This window comes from Oncorhynchus kisutch, linkage group LG10 (assembly GCF_002021735.2).
Source record: "Oncorhynchus kisutch isolate 150728-3 linkage group LG10, Okis_V2, whole genome shotgun sequence".
In the NCBI taxonomy this organism is placed as follows: Eukaryota; Metazoa; Chordata; class Actinopteri; order Salmoniformes; family Salmonidae; genus Oncorhynchus; species Oncorhynchus kisutch.
The window spans coordinates 49679044-49698711 of NC_034183.2; the positions used below are offsets into that span (position 1 = coordinate 49679044).

General features: G+C 41.5%; 2 protein-coding genes across 3 annotated transcripts in view; both read right to left on the reverse strand.

Moving 5' to 3' along the window:
• LOC109897574 (MAGUK p55 subfamily member 2-like) overlaps positions 1–9434 on the reverse strand; it is a 34592-nt gene extending 25158 nt beyond the window's left edge. Inside the window, exons 1-3 of one of the 2 annotated variants that reach the window (XM_031833876.1) lie at positions 9289–9434; positions 3997–4044; positions 3637–3709 (exon numbers count right to left, since the gene is read on the reverse strand). The gene's annotated coding sequence lies outside the window, so the exon portion shown is untranslated. The remainder of the gene's footprint in view (positions 1–3636; positions 3710–3996; positions 4045–9288) is intronic. The other variant, XM_031833877.1, reaches the window with a different exon arrangement.
• A 1103-nt stretch (positions 9435–10537) lies between these two features.
• On the reverse strand, positions 10538–14831 carry LOC109897575 (peptide YY-like). The gene is made up of 4 exons (XM_020492083.2): positions 14685–14831; positions 13674–13861; positions 11265–11345; positions 10538–10970 (listed from the first exon to the last, which is right to left on the reverse strand). The coding sequence occupies exons 2-4, from the start codon at positions 13859–13861 to the stop codon at positions 10946–10948; spliced, it is 294 nt and encodes a 97-aa protein (XP_020347672.1). The 5' UTR covers positions 14685–14831; the 3' UTR covers positions 10538–10945.
• Positions 14832–19668: the final 4837 nt, after the last annotated feature.

The following is a 19668-nucleotide window of genomic DNA, read 5'->3' on the forward strand; positions in this document are numbered from 1 at the left end:
CAAAATTAAATCTTGAATCGGCTTCCTATTTCGCAAGAAAGCCTCCTTCACTCGAGCTGTCAAACATACCCTCGCAAAACTGACTATCCTACCGATCCTCGACTTCGGCAATGTCATTTACAAAATAGCCTCCAACACTACTCAGCAAACTGCATGCAGTCTATCACAGTGCCATCCGTTTTGTCACCAAAGCCCCATATAACACCCACCACTGCGACCTGTATGCTCTCGTCGGCTGGCCCTCGCTACATATTTGTCGCCAGACCCACTGGCTCCAGGTCATCTATAAGTCTTTGCTAGGTAAAGCTCCGCCTTATCTCAGCTCACTGGTCACCATAACAACACCCACCCGTAGCACGTGCTCCAGCAGGTAGATCTCAATGATCATCCCCAATGCCAACACCTCCTTAGGTCGCCTTTCCTTCGAGTTCTCTGCTGCCAATGACTGGTACGAATTGCAAAAATCGCTGAAGTTGGAGACTTATATCTCCCTCACTAACTTTAAGCAATCTGAGCAGCTTACTGGTCGCTGCAGCTGTACACAGCCCATCTGTAAATAGCCCATCCAATCTACCTACCTCATCCCCATATTGTTTTTATTTACTTTTTTGCTCCTTTGAACACCAGTATTTCTACTTACACATCATCATCTTCACATCTATCACTCAAGTGTTAATTAGCTAAATTGTAATTGTTACTTCGCTACTATGGCTTATTTATTGCCTTACCTCCTCACGTCATTTGCACACACTGTATATAGACTCTTTCTATTGTGTTATTGACTGTACGTTTGTTTATTCCATGTGTACCTCTGTGTTGTTGTTTGTGTCGCACTGCTTTGCTTTATCTTGGCCAGGTCGCAGTTGTAAATGAGAACTTGTTCTCAACTGGCCTACCTGGTTAAATAAATGTTAAATTTAAAATATAAACAGGGTTGTGTTTTAAAATAATATCCGAAACTTTGAACACGGAGCACGTAGCACCAGTAAATCCATTATTTAAACATTTAAAGAATAGGGCACCACAACAAACCTGCCAAGAGATTCACCAAAACGCACGGACAAGGCAAGGAGGGCATTCATCAGAGAGGCAACAAAGAGTCCAAAGATAACCCTGAAGGAGCTGCAAAGCTCCACAGCGGAGATTGGAGTATCTGTCCATAGTACTACTTTAAGCCTTACACTCCACAGAGCTGGGCTTTACGGAAGAGTGGCCAGAAAAAAGCCATTGCTTAAAGAAATAAATAAGCAAACACGTTTGGTGTTCGCCAAAAGGCATGTGGGAGACTCCCCAAACATATGGAAGAAGGTACTCTGGTCAGATGTGACTAAAATTGAGCTTTTTGACCATCAAGGAAAACGCTATGTCTGGCACAAACCCAACACCTCTCACCACCCGAGAACACCATCCCCACAGTGAAGCATGGTGGTGGCAGCATCATGCTGTGGGATGTTTTTCATCGGCAGAGACTGGGAAACTGGTCAGAAATGAAGGAATGATGGATGGTGTTAAATGCAGAGAAATTCTTGAGGGAAACCTGTTTCAATATTCCAGAGATTTGAGACTAGGACGGAGGTTCACCTTCCAGCAGGACAATGACCCTAAGCATACTGCTAAAGCAACACTCGAGTGGTTTAAGGGTAAACATTTACATGTCTTGGAATGGCCTAGTCAAAGCCCAGACCTTAATCCAATTGAGAATCTGTGGTATGACTTAAAGATTGCTGTACACCAGCAGGAGCCCATCCAACTTGAAGGAGCTGGTGCAGTTTTGCATTGAAGAATGGGCAAACATCCCAGTGGCTAGATGTGCCAAGCTTATAGAGACAGACCCGTGACATTTTTTTAAATTCTGGATCCGAACTCGCTCGGTCCAGGATCGGGTCTCGGGTATTCGGGTACAGGGGGATCCATGAAGACCTCTAAATGTACAGTAACGATACACATTTATACCAGCATAGAATCCAACAGGTGCATTTGGGCATTTTTCTTAGTATAATATTCACTAGCAGAGAGTGCTGTTTTCCCATCAGCAGATTATATTCAAGTTTGAACGATGGACGACCAATAAGCACTGATGTTTTCTTGACTTATATACACTGAGTGTACAAAACATTAGGAACACCTTCCTAACATTGAGTCACCCCCTGTTTTGCCCTTAGAACAGCATCGATTCGTCGGGCATGGACTCTGCAAGGTGTCGAAAGCGTTCCACAGGGATGCTGGCCGATGCTGACTCCAAACGCTTCCCACGGTTGTGTCAAGTTGTCTGGATGTCCTTCGGGTGGTGGACGATTCTTGATACACACGGTAAACTGTTGAGAGTAAAAAATCCAGCAGTGTTGCAGTTCTGGCACCTACTACCATACCCCGTTCAAAGGCACTTAAATCTAAGTCTTGTCCATATTTTTGCATATTAGCTAGAGGTCTCCATGAATCTACCTGTACCTGAATACCCGAGGCCTGATCCAGGAACCGAGTGGTTAGCTTGTTGTTGTTGTTGGCCAATCATAAGTCATCCAAGCGGCAATAGGCTACAGTCATAGCCTCCATGTGGGGCAAAAGTTAGGAGATAGCTAACGTTAAGCTAGTTATCTTAACTAACTTCTCCCTGTTTGATGCAGTCAAGATAAGTACAACGTAATCATATTTGATGATAAATAACCTAGTCTCCTGTAGCGCGAGTCGGTTTAGTTGGTTGCTGTCTCTCGTCTCTCCCTCCCTGCTCCCGTTTCACTTGTTTCACTTGCTCACACAGTACGGCCTCTCTCCTGCCTGCTAGAGCAGCACCTCTCTCTCCCTCCTCTCCCACGCACTTTATCAGCTCTGGTTAGTTAAGTAGCTATATTAAGTAGCGGCCCCACTTCAGCACCAACCCGCCAAAACACTGTCTTGCCCCCCGAAGAGGAGAAAACCATGCACAGAGGTCCTGTATATGTCGAATTCTGAAAGGAGATGTTTTAAGAGAGAGCATGATATCTATAGGATGAGAGAGAGAGAGAGAGAGAGAGAGAGAGAGAGAGAGAGAGAGAGAGAGAGAGAGGGAACAAGATGAGAGAGAGAGCAAGATGAGAGAGTGCAGGAGAGAGACACACAGATAGGGAGCGAGAGTAAAATTAAAGGAGCAGAATAAAGAGCAGAAAATCCTACTTAGGCAAACAATTATAAGAGCCTGAGGCGGCAGACAGACAAATCAGGCAGAAAAATGTACTCTACCAACACACTTGCTGTAAGAAGCCATTTTGCTGCTTCAAAGTGTTTTGATAACGTCTGCTAGAAAGATATCGGCCAGATTCCCCTCATTTACAGACTCTTCTTGTCACGTTCTGACCTTAGTTCTGTTATTATATCTTTGTTTAGTATGGTCAGGGCGTGAGTTGGGTTGGTTGTCTATGTTCGTTTGTCTATAATTTGGGATTTCTGTGTTCGGCCTAGTATGGTTCTCAATCAGAGACAGCTGTCAATCGTTGTCCCTGATTGAGAATCATACTTAGGTAGCCTGGTTTCACTTTTGAGTTGTGGGTGTTTGTCTTCCGTGTCAGAGCTTGTTGCAACACGGGACTGTTTAGTTTATTCACGTTTATTGTTTTGTTCCAGTGATCTGTTGTGTTTTGATTAAACATGATGGACACTTACCACGCTGCGCATTGGTCCTCCGATCCTTCTCGCTACTCCTCCTCAGAAGAGGACGAGGAGATCCCGTACACTTCTGAGGCAACAAGACAGGCAGTAGGACATGAGGAGTGACTCTTGAATGACTCACATAGATTACACCTGCTTCTACCATTACAGTTATTACACTTCTGTATTAGATATTTATTTGTTTAATCTGTTATACATATACGTTTTCTTTACTATTATAGTTACTGCTCTTATTCTTGTCGCTGTTGTTTTCATAATTGTTATGTGCATCACTTCACTTTGGCAACATTTACTTTTTCATTCAAGCCACATTGAAACATGCCAAATCAACAGTTTAAAAGATCTGGAACGCACCCCCGTTTGTCTCTCACAATCTCCGACCAGGAAACACGAAGCACCCCTCTACAATGACAGTCAAGGACAAACAAAGTAAGGATTTACATTAGCATTAACATGAACTTTTAAGTGAATCGTGACCAAAATCACTGTAGTTAGGATTCAGGCTACTTTGAACATAATGGAAAGCATAATATGTGTGTAGCCGCAAGCAAAAGATTTAGCAACAAACAAATGAATCGGTATGACGACCACAAACTCTCGTGACCACAAATGTTTCTTCTCTCATACTGCTGGTCTAAATTCAAAATAGAGAACCATTGCTGCTGAAACATTTTTATTTAGTGACCCTTGAACTCAGGTAGCCTGTTAACACCCTCAGTAGCCTATTAACACATCTTGTCAGAGGGCAGTCATGTGGTCAACAACACACTGACCAACAGCAGACCCATTACACAACACAGGTGACGAGTGGCTTTAGGCCTACCTATTACCCCCACAAAACATTGTTGAGGCATATTTTCCCAAAGTAATAGTTGATTTGATTTAAAATAGACAGTGGCACCATTTACATTTGAATAGATGGACTCAACTGATGAATGTGATAAGGAGTGAAAATGTCATTGCTCATTTTCGAATAACATTTAATTTCAGAAGAATTGTATGACTTGTCAAAACAGTCGTAAAAGAAAATATACTTTATCTGTAAAATGGTAAGAAGAGAAATATGTCCTGTATCAGTGAATCCAGCCATACAGTATCTGTCCTGTGAAATATTTCATTAGATTTAATGGTGTTCCAACTTCCATGTGTGCGCTTGGCTGGCGATGGCTACCTTACATCCATCCCATAGTAAGCCAGCAGCTCTCCTTTCCTCTCTGTCCAATGATCTACTCTAATAAGCTAGGGCTGAAAATAGCCCCTTTGTAGGGAGAGCCACAACAGGCACACACCTTTTGCAGCAATTTCTGCTGCAAGTCTCTTGGGATTTGTCTCTATGAGCTTGGCACATCTAGCCACTGGGATTTTTGCCCATTCTTCAAGGCAAAACTGCACCAGCTCCTTCAAATTGGATGGGTTCCTGCTGGTGTACAGAAATCTTTAAATTATATCACAGATTCTCAATTGGATTGAGGTCTGGGCTTTGACTAGGCCATTCCAAAACAATTAAATGGCTCCCCTTAAACATTCGAGTGTTACTTTAGCATTATGCTTAGGGTCATTGTCCTGCTGGAAGGTGAACCTCTGTCACAGTCTCAAATCTCTGGAAGACTGAAACAGGTTTCCCTCAAGAATTTCTCTGTATTAGCTCCATCCATCATTCCTTCAATTCTGACCAGTTTCCCAGTCCCTGCCAATGAAAAACATCCCACAGCATGATGCTGCCACCATCATGCTTCACTGTGGGGCGGGTGTTTTCGGGTGATGAGAGGTGTTGGGTTTGTGCCAGACATAGTGTTTTTCTTGATTGCCAAAAAGCTAAATTTTAGTAACATCTGACCAGAGTACCTTCTTCCATATGTTTGGGGAGTCTCCTACATGCCTTTTGGCAAATATCAAACGTGTTTGCTAATTTTTTTCTTTAAGCAATGGCTTTTTTTCTGGCCACTCTTCCGTAAAACCCAGCTCTGTGGAGTTTACAGCTTAAAGTGGTCCTATGGAAAGATACTCCAATCTCCACTTTGGAGCTTTTGCAGCTCCTTCAGGGTTATCTTTGGTCTCTTTGTTGCCTCTCTGATTAATGCCCTCCTTGCCTGGTCTGTGAGTTTTGGTGGGCGGCCCTCTCTTGGCAGGTTTGTTGTGGTCTCATATTCTTTCAATTTTTAAATAATGGATTGGTGCTCCATGGGAAGTTCAAAGTTTTGGATACTTTTTATTATAACCCAACCCTGATCTCTACTTCTCCAAAACTTTGTCCCTGACCTGTTTGGAGAGCTCCTTGGTCTTCATGTTGCCGCTTGCTTGGTGGTGCTTAGTTGTGTTGCAGACTCTGGGGCCTTTCAGAACAGGTGTATATATATATACTCATCATGTGACAGATCATGTGATACTTAAATTGCACACAGGTGGACTTTATTTAACAAATGATGTGACTTCTGAAGGTAATTGGTTGCACCAGATCTCATTTAGGGGCTTCATAGCAAAGGGGTGAATGCATACATGCGCACCACTTTTCCGTTTAACATTTTTTTGAATTTTGTGAAACAAGTAATTTTTTTCGTTGCACTTCACCAATTTGGACTATTTTGTGTGTGTCCATTACATGAAATACAAATAAAAATCCATTTAAATTGCAGGTTGTAATGCAACAAAATAGGAAAAACACAAAGGTGGTGAATACTTTTGCAAGGCACTGAAATGGACTGCCTCATTTCTTCCTCATCAGCCAGTTGCTATGATGATCTGCTAGTACAGTCTGCAGCCGCCATAGTGACCAGTAAATGATGCTTAGGGAAAGGGATCGGGATGCATATTTTCAGCGCATGGCACATGGTAGAGGGGCTTCTGGGATGGAGAGGGGGGAGCAGGGGGAACGGGGGTAAAGGAGCACTGTCAGCAGGGGTGATTAATCTAAGCTACACACACAAACACCGTTCCATCATTCCACCACTCATGCCAATGTTATAGGTGGGGAAACAAAGCAGCCTTCCAGCCTCCTCAGCTGGCCACCCGAAAAAAGGAAAAGGTGATTATGCCCTGATGGGAGGTAGGCAACCAATGAGATGTACCGCTTTGTACCCCTACCCTTTAACGCACATTCACACTGCTGCGAGGCTAGGCATTGTGTAAGAAGTAGAAGGTGGAGATGGAGAGGGAGTACATCTCGAGACATCTAGGGGCAATATGGTTAATCAATCCATAAAGCCACTGACAGATGTGGTGGCTTGTTTGTCTTTTATGCACAAAATGTCACCTAAGAGTATATACATGGGGGAAGATGAATCTAACACAAAAATTAAGCAATGGTTGGAATGTCTGACCTAAACCATTTAAATAACATGTCCCTTTTTAGGAGCAAGTCTGTGTGTGCGGATATTTATTCTGCATTTTCATTAGATTATGATGTGCAATCAGCCATTTCCAATGCAGAATGCCCTGTGCATGATGTTGTACCATAACCTGGCAGATACAATGGCATCTAATGTTGACGACTTGTATGCTGAATTATGATTCTGCCAAATAGTACGAAGCAATATAAAAAAGTATAGCTTTTATAATTGAATCATGTATTTGAGCCGTTAGCAAAGCAGTAACCTTTTTCAACATGGGTGCAGGCCAAACTAACAATATTTTTGAAAAAAAAATTTAATGTAACAAATCCTCCCAAATGGCTATAGCTAACGAAGGTGCCATATAGATTGCAAAATACTTGGGAAGAGATCCATGACACATGGTTTATGAACTGATACACAAAACAACACTGGATTCAAAACTTTTTTCAATATAAATTATTATACAAAATTCTTGCAACTAATAGAATGTTATATATAGATATATTGCTGTGAAGAGACAGAATCATTAGCTAATTTGTTTTGGTACTGTCCGTATGTAGCTAGTTTTTGGTCGCAGGTTCAGGATGGGCTGAATGGCTTAAGACTTGCAACATTTACCTGGCGCTAACTCTGCAAATAAATAGTACGTCCGTTTTGGGGCGGAAGGTAGCCTAGTGGTTAGAGTGTTGGGCCAGTAACCGAAAGGTTCATCTACATTGAACTGATTTTTTCTTTCTTCCTGCGCTAACATCAATTGGATGGAGAAAATAACCTAAAAAACTTTAGAGAGCACCCAAAACATCCACTTGCTTTTTGTACTATTGTACCTATTTTATCTCTTGGCATAAAGAGATCCTGCTTACTGTACATTATTCCCCTACTAAAATAGCTCAGTAGCTCTACTACTAAATGGCAACCTTGCTACCACATCACCCGCCACAGTGCTCCTAGCCGACGGTAGATAATATGCAAGCTCAGCAATAACACACAGATCCCTAGGGAGGTTTCCTTCATCACCTCTCTCCCTCCTCATGTTCACTCATATTGGGGGGTTTACGAACCATAGGGCAGGCAGTCCACTTGGGTAGTTAATATCCTCTTTCCATTCTTCTCCATCCCTCCCTCCCTTTTCCTTTCTCTATCCCTTTCTCCTCACTCATAATGGGCAGACCATGTGGGTACTTGCATATTTTCTCTTCTCTCTCCATCCTTCTCTCTCATCCCTCCACCTCCTCCCACCCTACCATTCCCCTCTCCATCCTTTTCTCCCTCCCATCTCTCTCCCATCCCTCCAAAAGTGAAATTGGATTTATGTCATGGCATGTCTATAATAGTGATGAGTGATTTATTCTTTTTTAACGCACAAAAGCTCTGACGAAGGCCGTGAGGCCGATACGTAAAGCTCATTGAAGATCAGTGATACTATCAAGAGCAGTGTGCGGTTTCCTTTTTCCTTCATCTTGTTCAACTGTTACAATGCACACGCAAAAAAAATATATTGCTCAGATGTGCAAGTGCCTTTTGAATTTTGAGGTCTACAATAGTGTCATTTTGTTATTATAAGAACAGTCCACTTTCACTTTTGTGCTTCAACATACAAACTAGAAAAGGCAATGTTCCAAAGGTCTGATTCTTAAACCTGAGCAATCTCCTCCACACCCCAGATGGAGAGAAAGAGAGAGAGAGTATGGTTAGGTGCGTCTTATAGCCTACCTGACATGTGTGATCTTATGATCCTACTGTACCTTGCCAAAAGTCTGCGTGTGCAGGTGGTGTGTGTGCGGAAGTGTTTGTCTGAGTGTAGATGTGCAAGTGCACATCTTGTGCTGTTTTGCTTGCAGCATGCACCACTATACCACACTATTCACGAATTATATTTTTCCACTAACGAAAATACTGTATTACGAAACAGTCTTCATATTAGTGTGTATTTAGATTTACTTAAATTACTGAAGAGAACCGTCATCTTTGGTGCGTAGCCGATAGCTCACGCCCACATATGGTAGTCAGACAGCACACCTAACGCTGGGGGTCTGCAACCGAGACACAGAGAAACGCATACATAATTTAACATGAATCCAATGCGAAACACAATTATGTAGGTATTAATAGAAATTGGGTTCGGTTAGGCTATGTCTTGATCCATTTGAGTATTTGCCTGACTCTGTATCGACATTATCGGAATCATCTACTACTTGACAGCATGATGCCCCCACACGCAAACAAAGCACAACGAAAAACACCTCATTACACTGAAAATATATCGCATAATTTAAAAACATAAAAACGCAATTCTACATAAACGGACTGCACTAACCTGTTCCGTCTCGTGGTCGCGTCGTTGTCTCCGTTTAATTTGAGATCTCTGAACCTCTACGGATTGTCAAACCACTGTAAAGTCGTCGGGATGGAGATTTAAACGGGCAACGCACTTTTTTTCCTCAATGTGTGCCCCACCAGCTACATATGACCGTTGGGTAGAATAGATATCCTGTCCATGTCTTTTAAACAGTCTTTCTAAGCTAGTAAACAAATAATTATTGTACACCCATTTCATGTTTTTACAATAACAATGAAAGGCCTAGAAGAAGAACACACAAACATTCTTGATACAAATAATTGACCACCATTACATGTCACGGATTTACAGGATTCTCATCACATGATCTGTGTGTAATCCTTATTCTTCCAAGGAAAATTCCTATTCACATTTAGGAACAAATACACATTTGTTTGGGTTAAAGCCACACTCTTAAGTTGTGCACGTTTAAAATATCATACACAATGGCGTAAAATGTCCTTATTGCTTTGGTTATGATAAGGTAAGACGGGGCATCTATGAGTCACATTCCTCAGAAATCATGGCTATTCCATTCGTTGAAAGGGCAACATGAGCAAATGGAAATCTTACATATTGTGGCTTTAATGGCACTGAATGGTCAAGATGACAATCTATCAAAAATGCTATAATTCCATATTGTCTTCAACTCAAGCAACACGTGCGCTAAGCAAATTATGGTACTTAAATTATGCATACACGTATATAATATGTTATGATTAAACTATATGTAAAATATATGATTGTCATATTAAAATATATGATTAAACTATATGTACTCCAGTGTAATATATGTATTTCAGAAAATCTGTGTTTACTCATTCAATCAGCGTTCACATTGTATTCACTCCGCACTCGTGTTCATGTCAGGAACCTGCCTTACAGGAGTGACATCTACTGGAGGAAGAGAAGTATTACAGTGAAGAGCAATCATTTGCATATTTATCAAATCAAGAGGAGACACCAGGGTAAGGCAGCATTTACATAGCCTGATGTCCAGTACTTTGCACCAGACACAACAGATGTCTGATTTTCAAGCCGGCTAGTAGAAGTCACCCATAGGCTTACGGTGACATGGTTGGGGAAAGTCCTCACAGAGGGTGTTTCTGTTTTCAACTAGAATGAATGTCTTCTGCTCATCAATACATTATTTTACTCCAAGAGATCCTTTTAAAATGCCACAATCATTTTGACTGTAAGAACGAATGAGACACAATCATCTCTCTTGTCATAGTCATCCATCAAACTTTAATCACACACAAAGCATTTATACAGTTCCAACCATAAAAGAGAATACTCTGTTAAGACATACAGCATTGTAGGTTACACATATGATTTCATCAAATCATTATATATTTTTTTATTTTATATCTTAAATCAACTATTCATTATGTACAATTGTCTTCGTGTGAGGAAGTGAGGCTGAGACTTCGAGTGAGAAGTCTGAGAGAGAGAGAGAGAGAAGAGGGGGAAAGGAGGGTTAGGTATATACGGTTGATTTTTACGTTGTCTTTAAGGTCCTGTGATGGTCATTGGTTGTGGCCAGGGGTCAGAGGGGGTGGGTTGTGGGAGGCACTGGTCGGCCTCTCCAGGTATTGGTGGACACCTGGAGAGAATGCCCAATGAGGAAGAGGAATCACCACACGTAGGAGTCGTCATATCTGGAGATGGAACAGAGGAAAGAGGGCGCGAGGGAGATAGAGAAAGAGAGAGAGGAGAGAACAATGAGTCCTGTGGAAATTAACCTTTGGCTTCACTCCCGGGCTACCCAAAGTCAGACCTACTAAAAGCTGTGCATGCCAGTCCTTTTCTGTACAGTAGGTGGCTGTAGCTGATAAAGTGGCCATTCTTTGACACTACCCTATTGATGTAGCCCCAAGAAACAAAGAGATATCAGTCTTTGCACCTTCCGTTGAAATTGCATTGTCCATTTTTGATATATTTGATGGACTGACCTTGATCTCTGGTCTCTCTCTGCGTTGTTGCCGAACAGCAACTCTGACATCACTCCCTCCTGGGTGGACCTCTTTCCATACCTAGAAAAAAGAAAGGAAGAAAGAACGAGAGAGAGAGAGCGAGAGCGAGAGAGAAAAGACTGTCAAACTTCCACTCCACTCTAAGCATGCTGCAGGAGGACCCCACTTCTCGATGACAGGTAGAACATTTTGCTGTCTGAATGTGTCTCAAGGTGCCACGGCAGCTGTCTGAGGTATGTGTAATGGGAGAGGGGTGATGTAATTATGTGTATGTTTGAAACTTGAGCATGTCAGCCCACAAACTCCTACAGACACTGGGGCCACCAGACAAGGCCAATTAGAACCGATCGTGAGTCAGAGCTCCTTTCCTCTGAAAAGAGGCTGTTCGAGGCCTTTCTTGCTCAACTACCAAAGATAATGAGGGTTTTAAATAGCATGATAATGTAGTTCTCTGTCGTAAGGTAGGTTATAGACTACGCTTGGATTATTCTGGCAAAATCTAATTGTTTTTCCTTTCCTGTGTGTTTGTCTGTTTTTGAATGAGCACTCCCTGCGCAGATAATGTCTGTACAAACGATCAATTTCTCTTTGAAATTGGAAGTTGAATATCTCAACGGGATTTGGCTGGAATTGCTTCCTCTGTGGGGGACAACGTTTTTGAGTGGAAGATGGTAAATTTCCCCATCATGCCACCTAACCTGGCATTCATAATGGCTGTGCAATTTTACACTCCAATTCAAACCCACTAGGCACTCCAAAGTGATACCGGTGAAGCGGAGGTAAGCATGATCAGCCATGCCTTCTAAGAAAGCGACCGAGGCAATCACACCTGCTCCATAGACAGCCGGTTGTAAAAGGGAACCATCATTGTCACACCACGCACTCATCTCTCCACTTATAAACCACTTTGTGAGAATGCAGAAGACATTACTGTTATATATTTTGGATTCCCGGAAAATCAGTGATCTTGCAGCAGGTAAAGCTTCTCTAATGTTTCAATTGAGCATTTCCGATTGGTCGTTCACATTTGGCGGCAGGTAGCCTAACGGTTAAGAGCGTTGGGCCAGTAACTGAAAGGTCACTGGTTTGAACCCCCCCCCCCCCCCCAAGCTGACCAGGTAGAAAATCTGCCTATGTGCCCTTGAGCAAGGCACTTAATCCGAATTGCACCTGGAAGTCACTCTGAAAAGAGTGTCTGCTAAATGACTAAAATGTCAAATGTAGTCCAATGTGTTATTATGGCAGACAAGAAGAACAAACTCCACCAAGTGTCGTTCCTCTTGGAGTATGTAGTTCTGATCTACACTATTCCAGGATATTACTGGTCATCATCCAGGCCATTGTGATATTATGAAAACTTAAATGTGGATGCTATATGATAACGGATTTACAAAAGAGTAAAACTGTTTCCCCTCTAAATTGAATGTAAGAGGGTTGGATAGGTTTTCTTTAAAGATCAAATGGCCTATTTGAATATCGTGAATAATATCAGGTGTGCCTGATCCAGTGCCATATCAGCAATACGATAGAGACCACCTATTCGACCCAGACATCCCCACATCAATATAGAATATGTTATAGGGAACCTGCCTGCACACAGAGATCCATCATTGGATTTGGAGACTTCACATGGGTCTGTCTTCACCGGTTTTATTGCTATGGCATTATTTATAGGAGGAGGGACTAAAGCTTTTTGAGAGTGCCCTGTAATAAAATGTTTAAAATAAATATCATGGTGTATGGAACATTAAGAGCTTGAGGCAACAATAAGAGCAGAAAACTCAGGGGCCACTGTCACAGTAGATGACTTAACCTAGTCCGGAATCACAATGAAATACAGTAGATGACTTAACCTAGTCCGGAATCACAATGAAATACAGTAGATGACTTAACCTAGTCCGGAATCACAATGAAATACAGTAGATGACTGAACCTAGTCCGGAATCACAATGAAATAAAGTAGATGACTTAACCTAGTCCGGAATCACAATGAAATACAGTAGATGACTTAACCTAGTCCGGAATCACAATGAAATACAGTAGATGACTTAACCTAGTCCGGAATCACAATGAAATACAGTAGATGACTTAACCTAGTCCGGAATCACAATGAAATACAGTAGATGACTTAACCTAGTCCGGAATCACAATGAAATACAGTAGATGACTTAACCTAGTCCGGAATCACAATGAAATACAGTAGATGACTTAACCTAGTCCGGAATCACAATGAAATACAGTAGATGACTGAACCTAGTCCGGAATCACAATGAAATACAGCTCCATTTGCCATAAAAGAAAACGAGGTTTATAACTTAATAGAAAACATTTCCCTTGATGTTAGGACCAGGAAGACATATAATTCAAAAAGCAAACGCTGCTGTGTACCTCTGTCTGGTGATGAGATTGATGTAGTGTCTGAGCGCGGTGTAGTATTTGGCCAGCTCTTCGGGAGCCGCGTCTTCTCCGGGGTTCTCCGGTTTAGGTGGGTAAGCGTCCACGAAAGTCCCGAGACACACCAGCACGCACAACACCAAGGCGACCAAGACGGTCCAGGGTTTCAGCATAACGGCCATCTGTTGTCAGGAGAATGGGGTTAGGGAGCACGCGATTTTATCATTTAACAAAGCCTCAACCGAGCTCATAATATAGCCAACATTACACCAATTTCATAGATCAGCAGGCATCATAATAAAAACATGTTTTAGAAGGCTAACATCAGGCGCAATGATGTCGACCTGTTAGTAGTAGATCATTTCGATCCTGCATTATTCTTTAATGAAATCTGCATTTTCTGTAGGCTACTGAATGCGTATTGAGAGCAAGTTACAGTACAAGCTAATTATCCATGTTTGATTATTAATTCGAACTCACATCTAAATAATTACCGACAAAAGTAATTGGAATGAGTTTGAAAGGGAAAAAAGCAACAAGTAAAACAGCAGAACGAATTGGTAAAATCTGAAACATGTTTTCGCTATAATTCACTAGTCATTGCTAAAATAGTAGCCTATTCAACATGAACATGATTTATTATGCTATTGTCAAATATTTGCAACTGTTATAGGAATGCATGTTGTGCCTGCAGAAATCACGACTTTATCCAAATTTCATTTGCGCAACTTTCGCCCGGTAGCTGTCCATGGTTCTGAAAAGCATTTTCTAGTATTTTTAAACCAACTCCTGTTGGGGAAACAATTCTAACTGTAGGTTGCAAAATGCAGATCATTGCTATAGGTGATCGGACCAATCACATTTTTTCAATGACGAACTGCACAAATAACTACTCATTTTTTTAATGTCCAAATATGCAAAGAAATTTAAGCTTAAAGGTAATACAAGCAAAACTAGCAAAACTAGCAAACATTTAAAATGCACAAGACTAAAAGTTGTACTTACTTTGAGCAGACTTCACGTGAGCGACAGGTAGTTAAGACAAGTGGTGTCTGCGTCCAGCAGCGTGGATTCTATTGCTTGGCTTCTGCAATGTTTCTTTTTCAACTGGTGTCTTTGCAGCAAATCGCTGGTCTTTTGTTTCACTACAACACAAGGGGGTTTATATACCCATCGTCGCCTCGTCAACGAGGTGGGACGGGTGGCTGTGATGTGATGGTTAGAAGGAGGATGGGGGCATAATACTGACGTCACCTGACGATTAACATAATTTCTTACTAATGCATCACCCTAGTCGAACTATGTGGGGAAACGCAATTGGAATCTCTGACGTATTCTATAAGGACAGTGGGGCAATTTGGATCACACCTGTCCTATTGACATTGACAAACCAATGGAATGCTGTCAAACTATTTGGATGGATGGTGTCAAACATAGCTAAATGGTAATAAGCTACAAACAGGTCATTATTAGGCCGTCACTCAATCTTTCACAATTTCCAATGGATATCTTGGTTAAAACAGCAGCGACCATATAGGTCCGGGCCTCGACATATACGGATAACACTGATCAGTAGGCTAAATTAATATGGCCTATTATTATTATTTAAAAGGGAGAAAACTCCCTATAGGTCAGAAAGTGAAATGTACGCATAGGAGTGTGTGGTGGAGTAGCCTCATCCAGTAACCACCAGGTGGCGGTCAAGTTCCTATTGGAATGGTAATGCCCTGAAAGTCAAGCATCACAGGCGGAAATACATTTTTTTGCATCTACCTCTCAAAATTGCATCTACCTCAATTTTGATATTTGTTGGTATTTTGGTCCATTAATATTAGTATTTTCAAAAAGTAAAATTGAAAGTGTTAAAAAAAACATGATGAAAATGTATATTTTCTACAGTTCATCATACTACTGCCGTGTATTTATTTAATTTGTATTCCACCTTTATTTAACCGGGTAGCCCAGTTGAGAAAAAGTTCTCATTTACAACTGCGACCTGGCCAAGATAAAGCAGAGCAATGCATCACAAACAACAACACAGAGTTACACATGGAATAAACAAGCGTACAGTCAATAACACAATAGAAAAAAAGAAAGTCTATATACAGTGTGTGCAAATGGCATGAGGATGGCATAGTAGCGAAGTAATTACAATTTAGCAAATTAACACTGGAGTGATAGATGAGTAGATGATGATGTGCAAGTAGAAATACTGGTGTGCAAAGGAGCAGAAAAGTTTTGTCATTATTTAGTACGGTCAGGGCGTGAGTTGGGGTGGGCAGTCTATGTTTGTTTTTCTATGATTTGGGTATTTCTATGTTTCGGCCTAGTATGGTTCTCAATCAGAGGCAGGTGTCATTAGTTGTCTCTGATTGAGAATCATACTTAGGTAGCCTGGGTTGCACTGTTTGTTTGTGGGTGATTGTCTATGTTGATGGCTTGTTTCAGCGCAGCTCGCATTAGCTTCACGGTTGTTGTTTTGTTTACTGGTTTTGTATAGTGTTTCAGTGTTTTCTTTATTAAAATTCATGATGAACACATATCACGCCGCATTTTGGTCCTCCGATCCTTCTCGTCTCTCCTCTTCAGATGAAGAGGAGGACGACCGTGACAGGATGAGGTAGGTAGATTGGGTGGGCTATTTACAGATGGGCTATGTATAGCTGCAGCGATCGGTTAGCTGCTCAGATAGCTGATGTTTAAAGTTAGTGAGGGAAATATAAGTCTCCAGCTTCAGCGAAAATATATATTTTCAATTCGTTCCAGTCCTTGGCAGCAGAGAACTGTAAGGAAAGGCGGCCAAAGGTGTTGGCTTTGGGGATGACCAGTGAGATATACCTGCTGGAGCGAGTGCTACGGGTGGGTGTTATCGTGACCAGTAAGCTGAGATAAGGCGGAGCTTTATCTAGTATAGACTTATAGATGACCTGGAGCCAGTGGGTCTGGCGATGAATATGTAGCGAGGGTCAGCCGACTAGAGCATACAGGTCGCAGTGGTGGGTGGCATAAGGGGCTTTGGTGACAAAACAAATGACACCGTGATAGACTGCATGCAGTTTTCTGAGTAAAATATTAGAAGCTATTTTGTAAATGACATCGCCGAAGAAAATAAAATAAAAATCTTAACTGACTTGCCTAGTTAAATAAAGGTAAAAATATAAATTAAAAGTCGAGTAGGATAGTCAGTTTTACGAGGGTATGTTTGGTGGCATGAGTGAAGGAGACTTTGTTGCGAAATAGGAAGCCGATTCTAGATTTAATTTTGGATTGGTGATGTTTAATATGAGTCTGGAAGGAGAGTTTACAGTCTAGCCAGACACCTAGGTATTTGTAGTTGTCCACATATTCTAAGTCAGAACCGTCCAGAGTAGTGATGCTAGTCGGGCGGGCGGGTACGGGCAGCGATCGGTTGAAGAGCATACATTTGGTTTTATTAGGGTTTAAGAGCAGTTGCAGGCCACGGAAGGAGTGTTGTATGGCATTGAAGCTCGTTTGGAGATTAGTTAACAGTCTCCAATGAAGTACCAGATGTATACAGAATGGTGTTGTCTGCGTAGAGGTGGATCAGGGAATCCCCCGCAGCAAGAGCGACATCATTGATATATATACAGAGAAGAGAGTCAGCCCGAGAATTGAACCCTGTGGTACCCACATAAAGACTGCCAGAGGTCCGGACAACAGGCCCTCCGATTTGACACACTGAACTCTATCTGAGAAATAGTTGGTGAACCAGGTGAGGCAGTGGCAAAAAAAGTATGTGAACCCTTTGGAATTACCTGTACTTCTGCATAAATTGGTCATACAATTTGATCTGATCTTCATCTAAGTCACAACAATAGACAAACATGGTCTGCTTAAATTAATAACACACAAACAATTATTTTCATGTCTTTATTGAACACACCATTTAAACATTCACAGTGCAGGGTGGGAAAAGTATGTGAGCCCTTGGATTTAATAACTGATTGACCCTCCTTTAGTAGCAATAACCTCAACCAAACGTTTTCTGTAGTTGCGGATCAGACTTGCACAACGGTCAGGAGGAATTCTGGACCATTCCTCTTTACAAAACTGTTTCAGCTCAGCAACTTTCTTAGGATGTCTGGTGTGAACCGCTCTCTTGAGGTCATACCACAGCATCTCAATCATGTTGAGGTCAGGACTCTGACTGGGCCACTCCAGAAGGCGTATTTTCTTCTGTTGAAGCTATTCTGTTGTTGATTTACTTCTGTGTTTTGGGTCATTGTCCTGTTGCATCACCCAACTTCTGTTGATCTTCAATTGGCGGACAAATAGCCTTACATTCGAACTGCAAAATATCTTGATAAACTTGGGAATTCATTTTTCCGTCAATGATAGTAAGCTGTCCAGGCCCTGAGGCAGCAAAGCAGCTCTCACCATACTTTACAGTTGGGGTGAGGTTTTAATGTTGGTGTGCTGTGCCTTTTTTCTCCACACATAGTGTTGTGTGTTCCTTCCAAACAACTCAACTTTAGTTGAATCTGTCCACATAATATTTTGGAACTTCCAGATTCTCATTTGTCTTTTTAAGATGTGCAGCAAGGTTTTTTTTGGAGAGCAGTGGCTTTTTCCGTGGTGTCCTCCCATGATCACCATTCTTGTTTAGTGTTTTACGTATCATAGACTCGTCAACAGAGATGTTAGCATGTTCCAGAGATTTCTGTAAGTCTTTAGTTGACACTGTAGGATTCTTCTTAACCTCATTGAGCATTCTGCGCTGTGCTCTTGCAGTCATCTTTGCAGGACAGCCACTCCTAGGAAGAGTAGCAACAGTGCTGAACTTTCTCTATTTATAGACAATGAACATCAAGGCTTTTAGATATACTTTTGTAACCCTTTCCAGCTTTATGCAAGTTCTTCTGAGATCTCTTTTGTTCAAAGCATGGTTCACATCAGGTTATGCTTATTGTGAACAGCAAACTCAAATTTTGTGAGTGTTTTTTAAAGGGCAAGGAAGTGCTAACCAACATCTCCAATCTCGTCTTATTGATTTGACTCTACATTAGCTGACTCCTGACTCCAATTAGGTTTTTGAGAAGTCATTAGCCTAGGGGTTCACATACTTTTTCCAACTTACACTGTGAATGTTAAAAAAATGATGTATTCAATATAGACAAGAAAAATAAAATAATGTGTGTTATTAATTTAAGCACACTGTGTTTGTCTGTTGATGAAGATCAGACCCACTGGCTCCAGGTCATCTACAAGTCTATGCTAGGTAAAGCTAGATAAAGCTCCGCCTTATCTCAGCTCACTGGTCACGATGGCAACACCCATCCGTAGCACGCGCTCCAGCAGGTGTATCTCACTGATCATCCCTAAAGCCAACACCTCATTTGGCCGCCTTTTGTTCCAGTACTCTGCTGCCTGTGACTGGAACGAATTGCAAAAATCGCTGAAGTTGGAGACTTTTATCTCCCTCACCAACTTCAAACATCAGCTATCTGAGCAGCTAACCGATCGCTGCAGCTGTACATAGTCTATTGGTAAATAGCCCACCCTTTTCACCTACCTCAGCCCCATACTGTTTTTATTTATTTACTTTTCTGCTCTTCTGCACACCAATATCTCTACCTGTACATGACCATCTGATCATTTATCACTCCAGTGTTAATCTGCAAAATTGTAATTATTTGCCTACCTCCTCATGCCTTTGCACACATTGTATATAGACCCCCCCCTTTGTTTTCTACTGTGTTATTGACTTGTTAATTGTTTACTCCATGTGTAACTCTTTGTTGTATGCTCACACTGCTATGCTTTATCTTGGCCAGGTCGCAGTTGCAAATGAGAACTTGTTCTCAACTAGCCTACCTGGTTAAATAAAGGTGAAATAAAAAATAAAAAAATCAGATCAAATTTTTTGACCAATTTATGTAGAAATCCAGATAATACCAAAGGTTTCACATACTTTTTCTTGCCACTGTATGTGCACCTTTAATGAGCCATTGCATCATCTGCATATTTC

Bases quoted from the DNA above. Each gene is read 5' to 3' on its own strand.
- LOC109897575 (XM_020492083.2), bottom strand. From the start codon at position 13,861: ATGGCCGTTATGCTGAAACCCTGGACCGTCTTGGTCGCCTTGGTGTTG. The intron at 11,346-13,673 runs GTACACAGCAGC...TCTTTTTTCTAG, and splicing joins AATCTCATCACCAGACAGAG to GTATGGAAAGAGGTCCACCC. The intron at 10,971-11,264 runs GTCAGTCCATCA...TTCCATCTCCAG, and splicing joins GAGAGAGACCAGAGATCAAG to ATATGACGACTCCTACGTGT.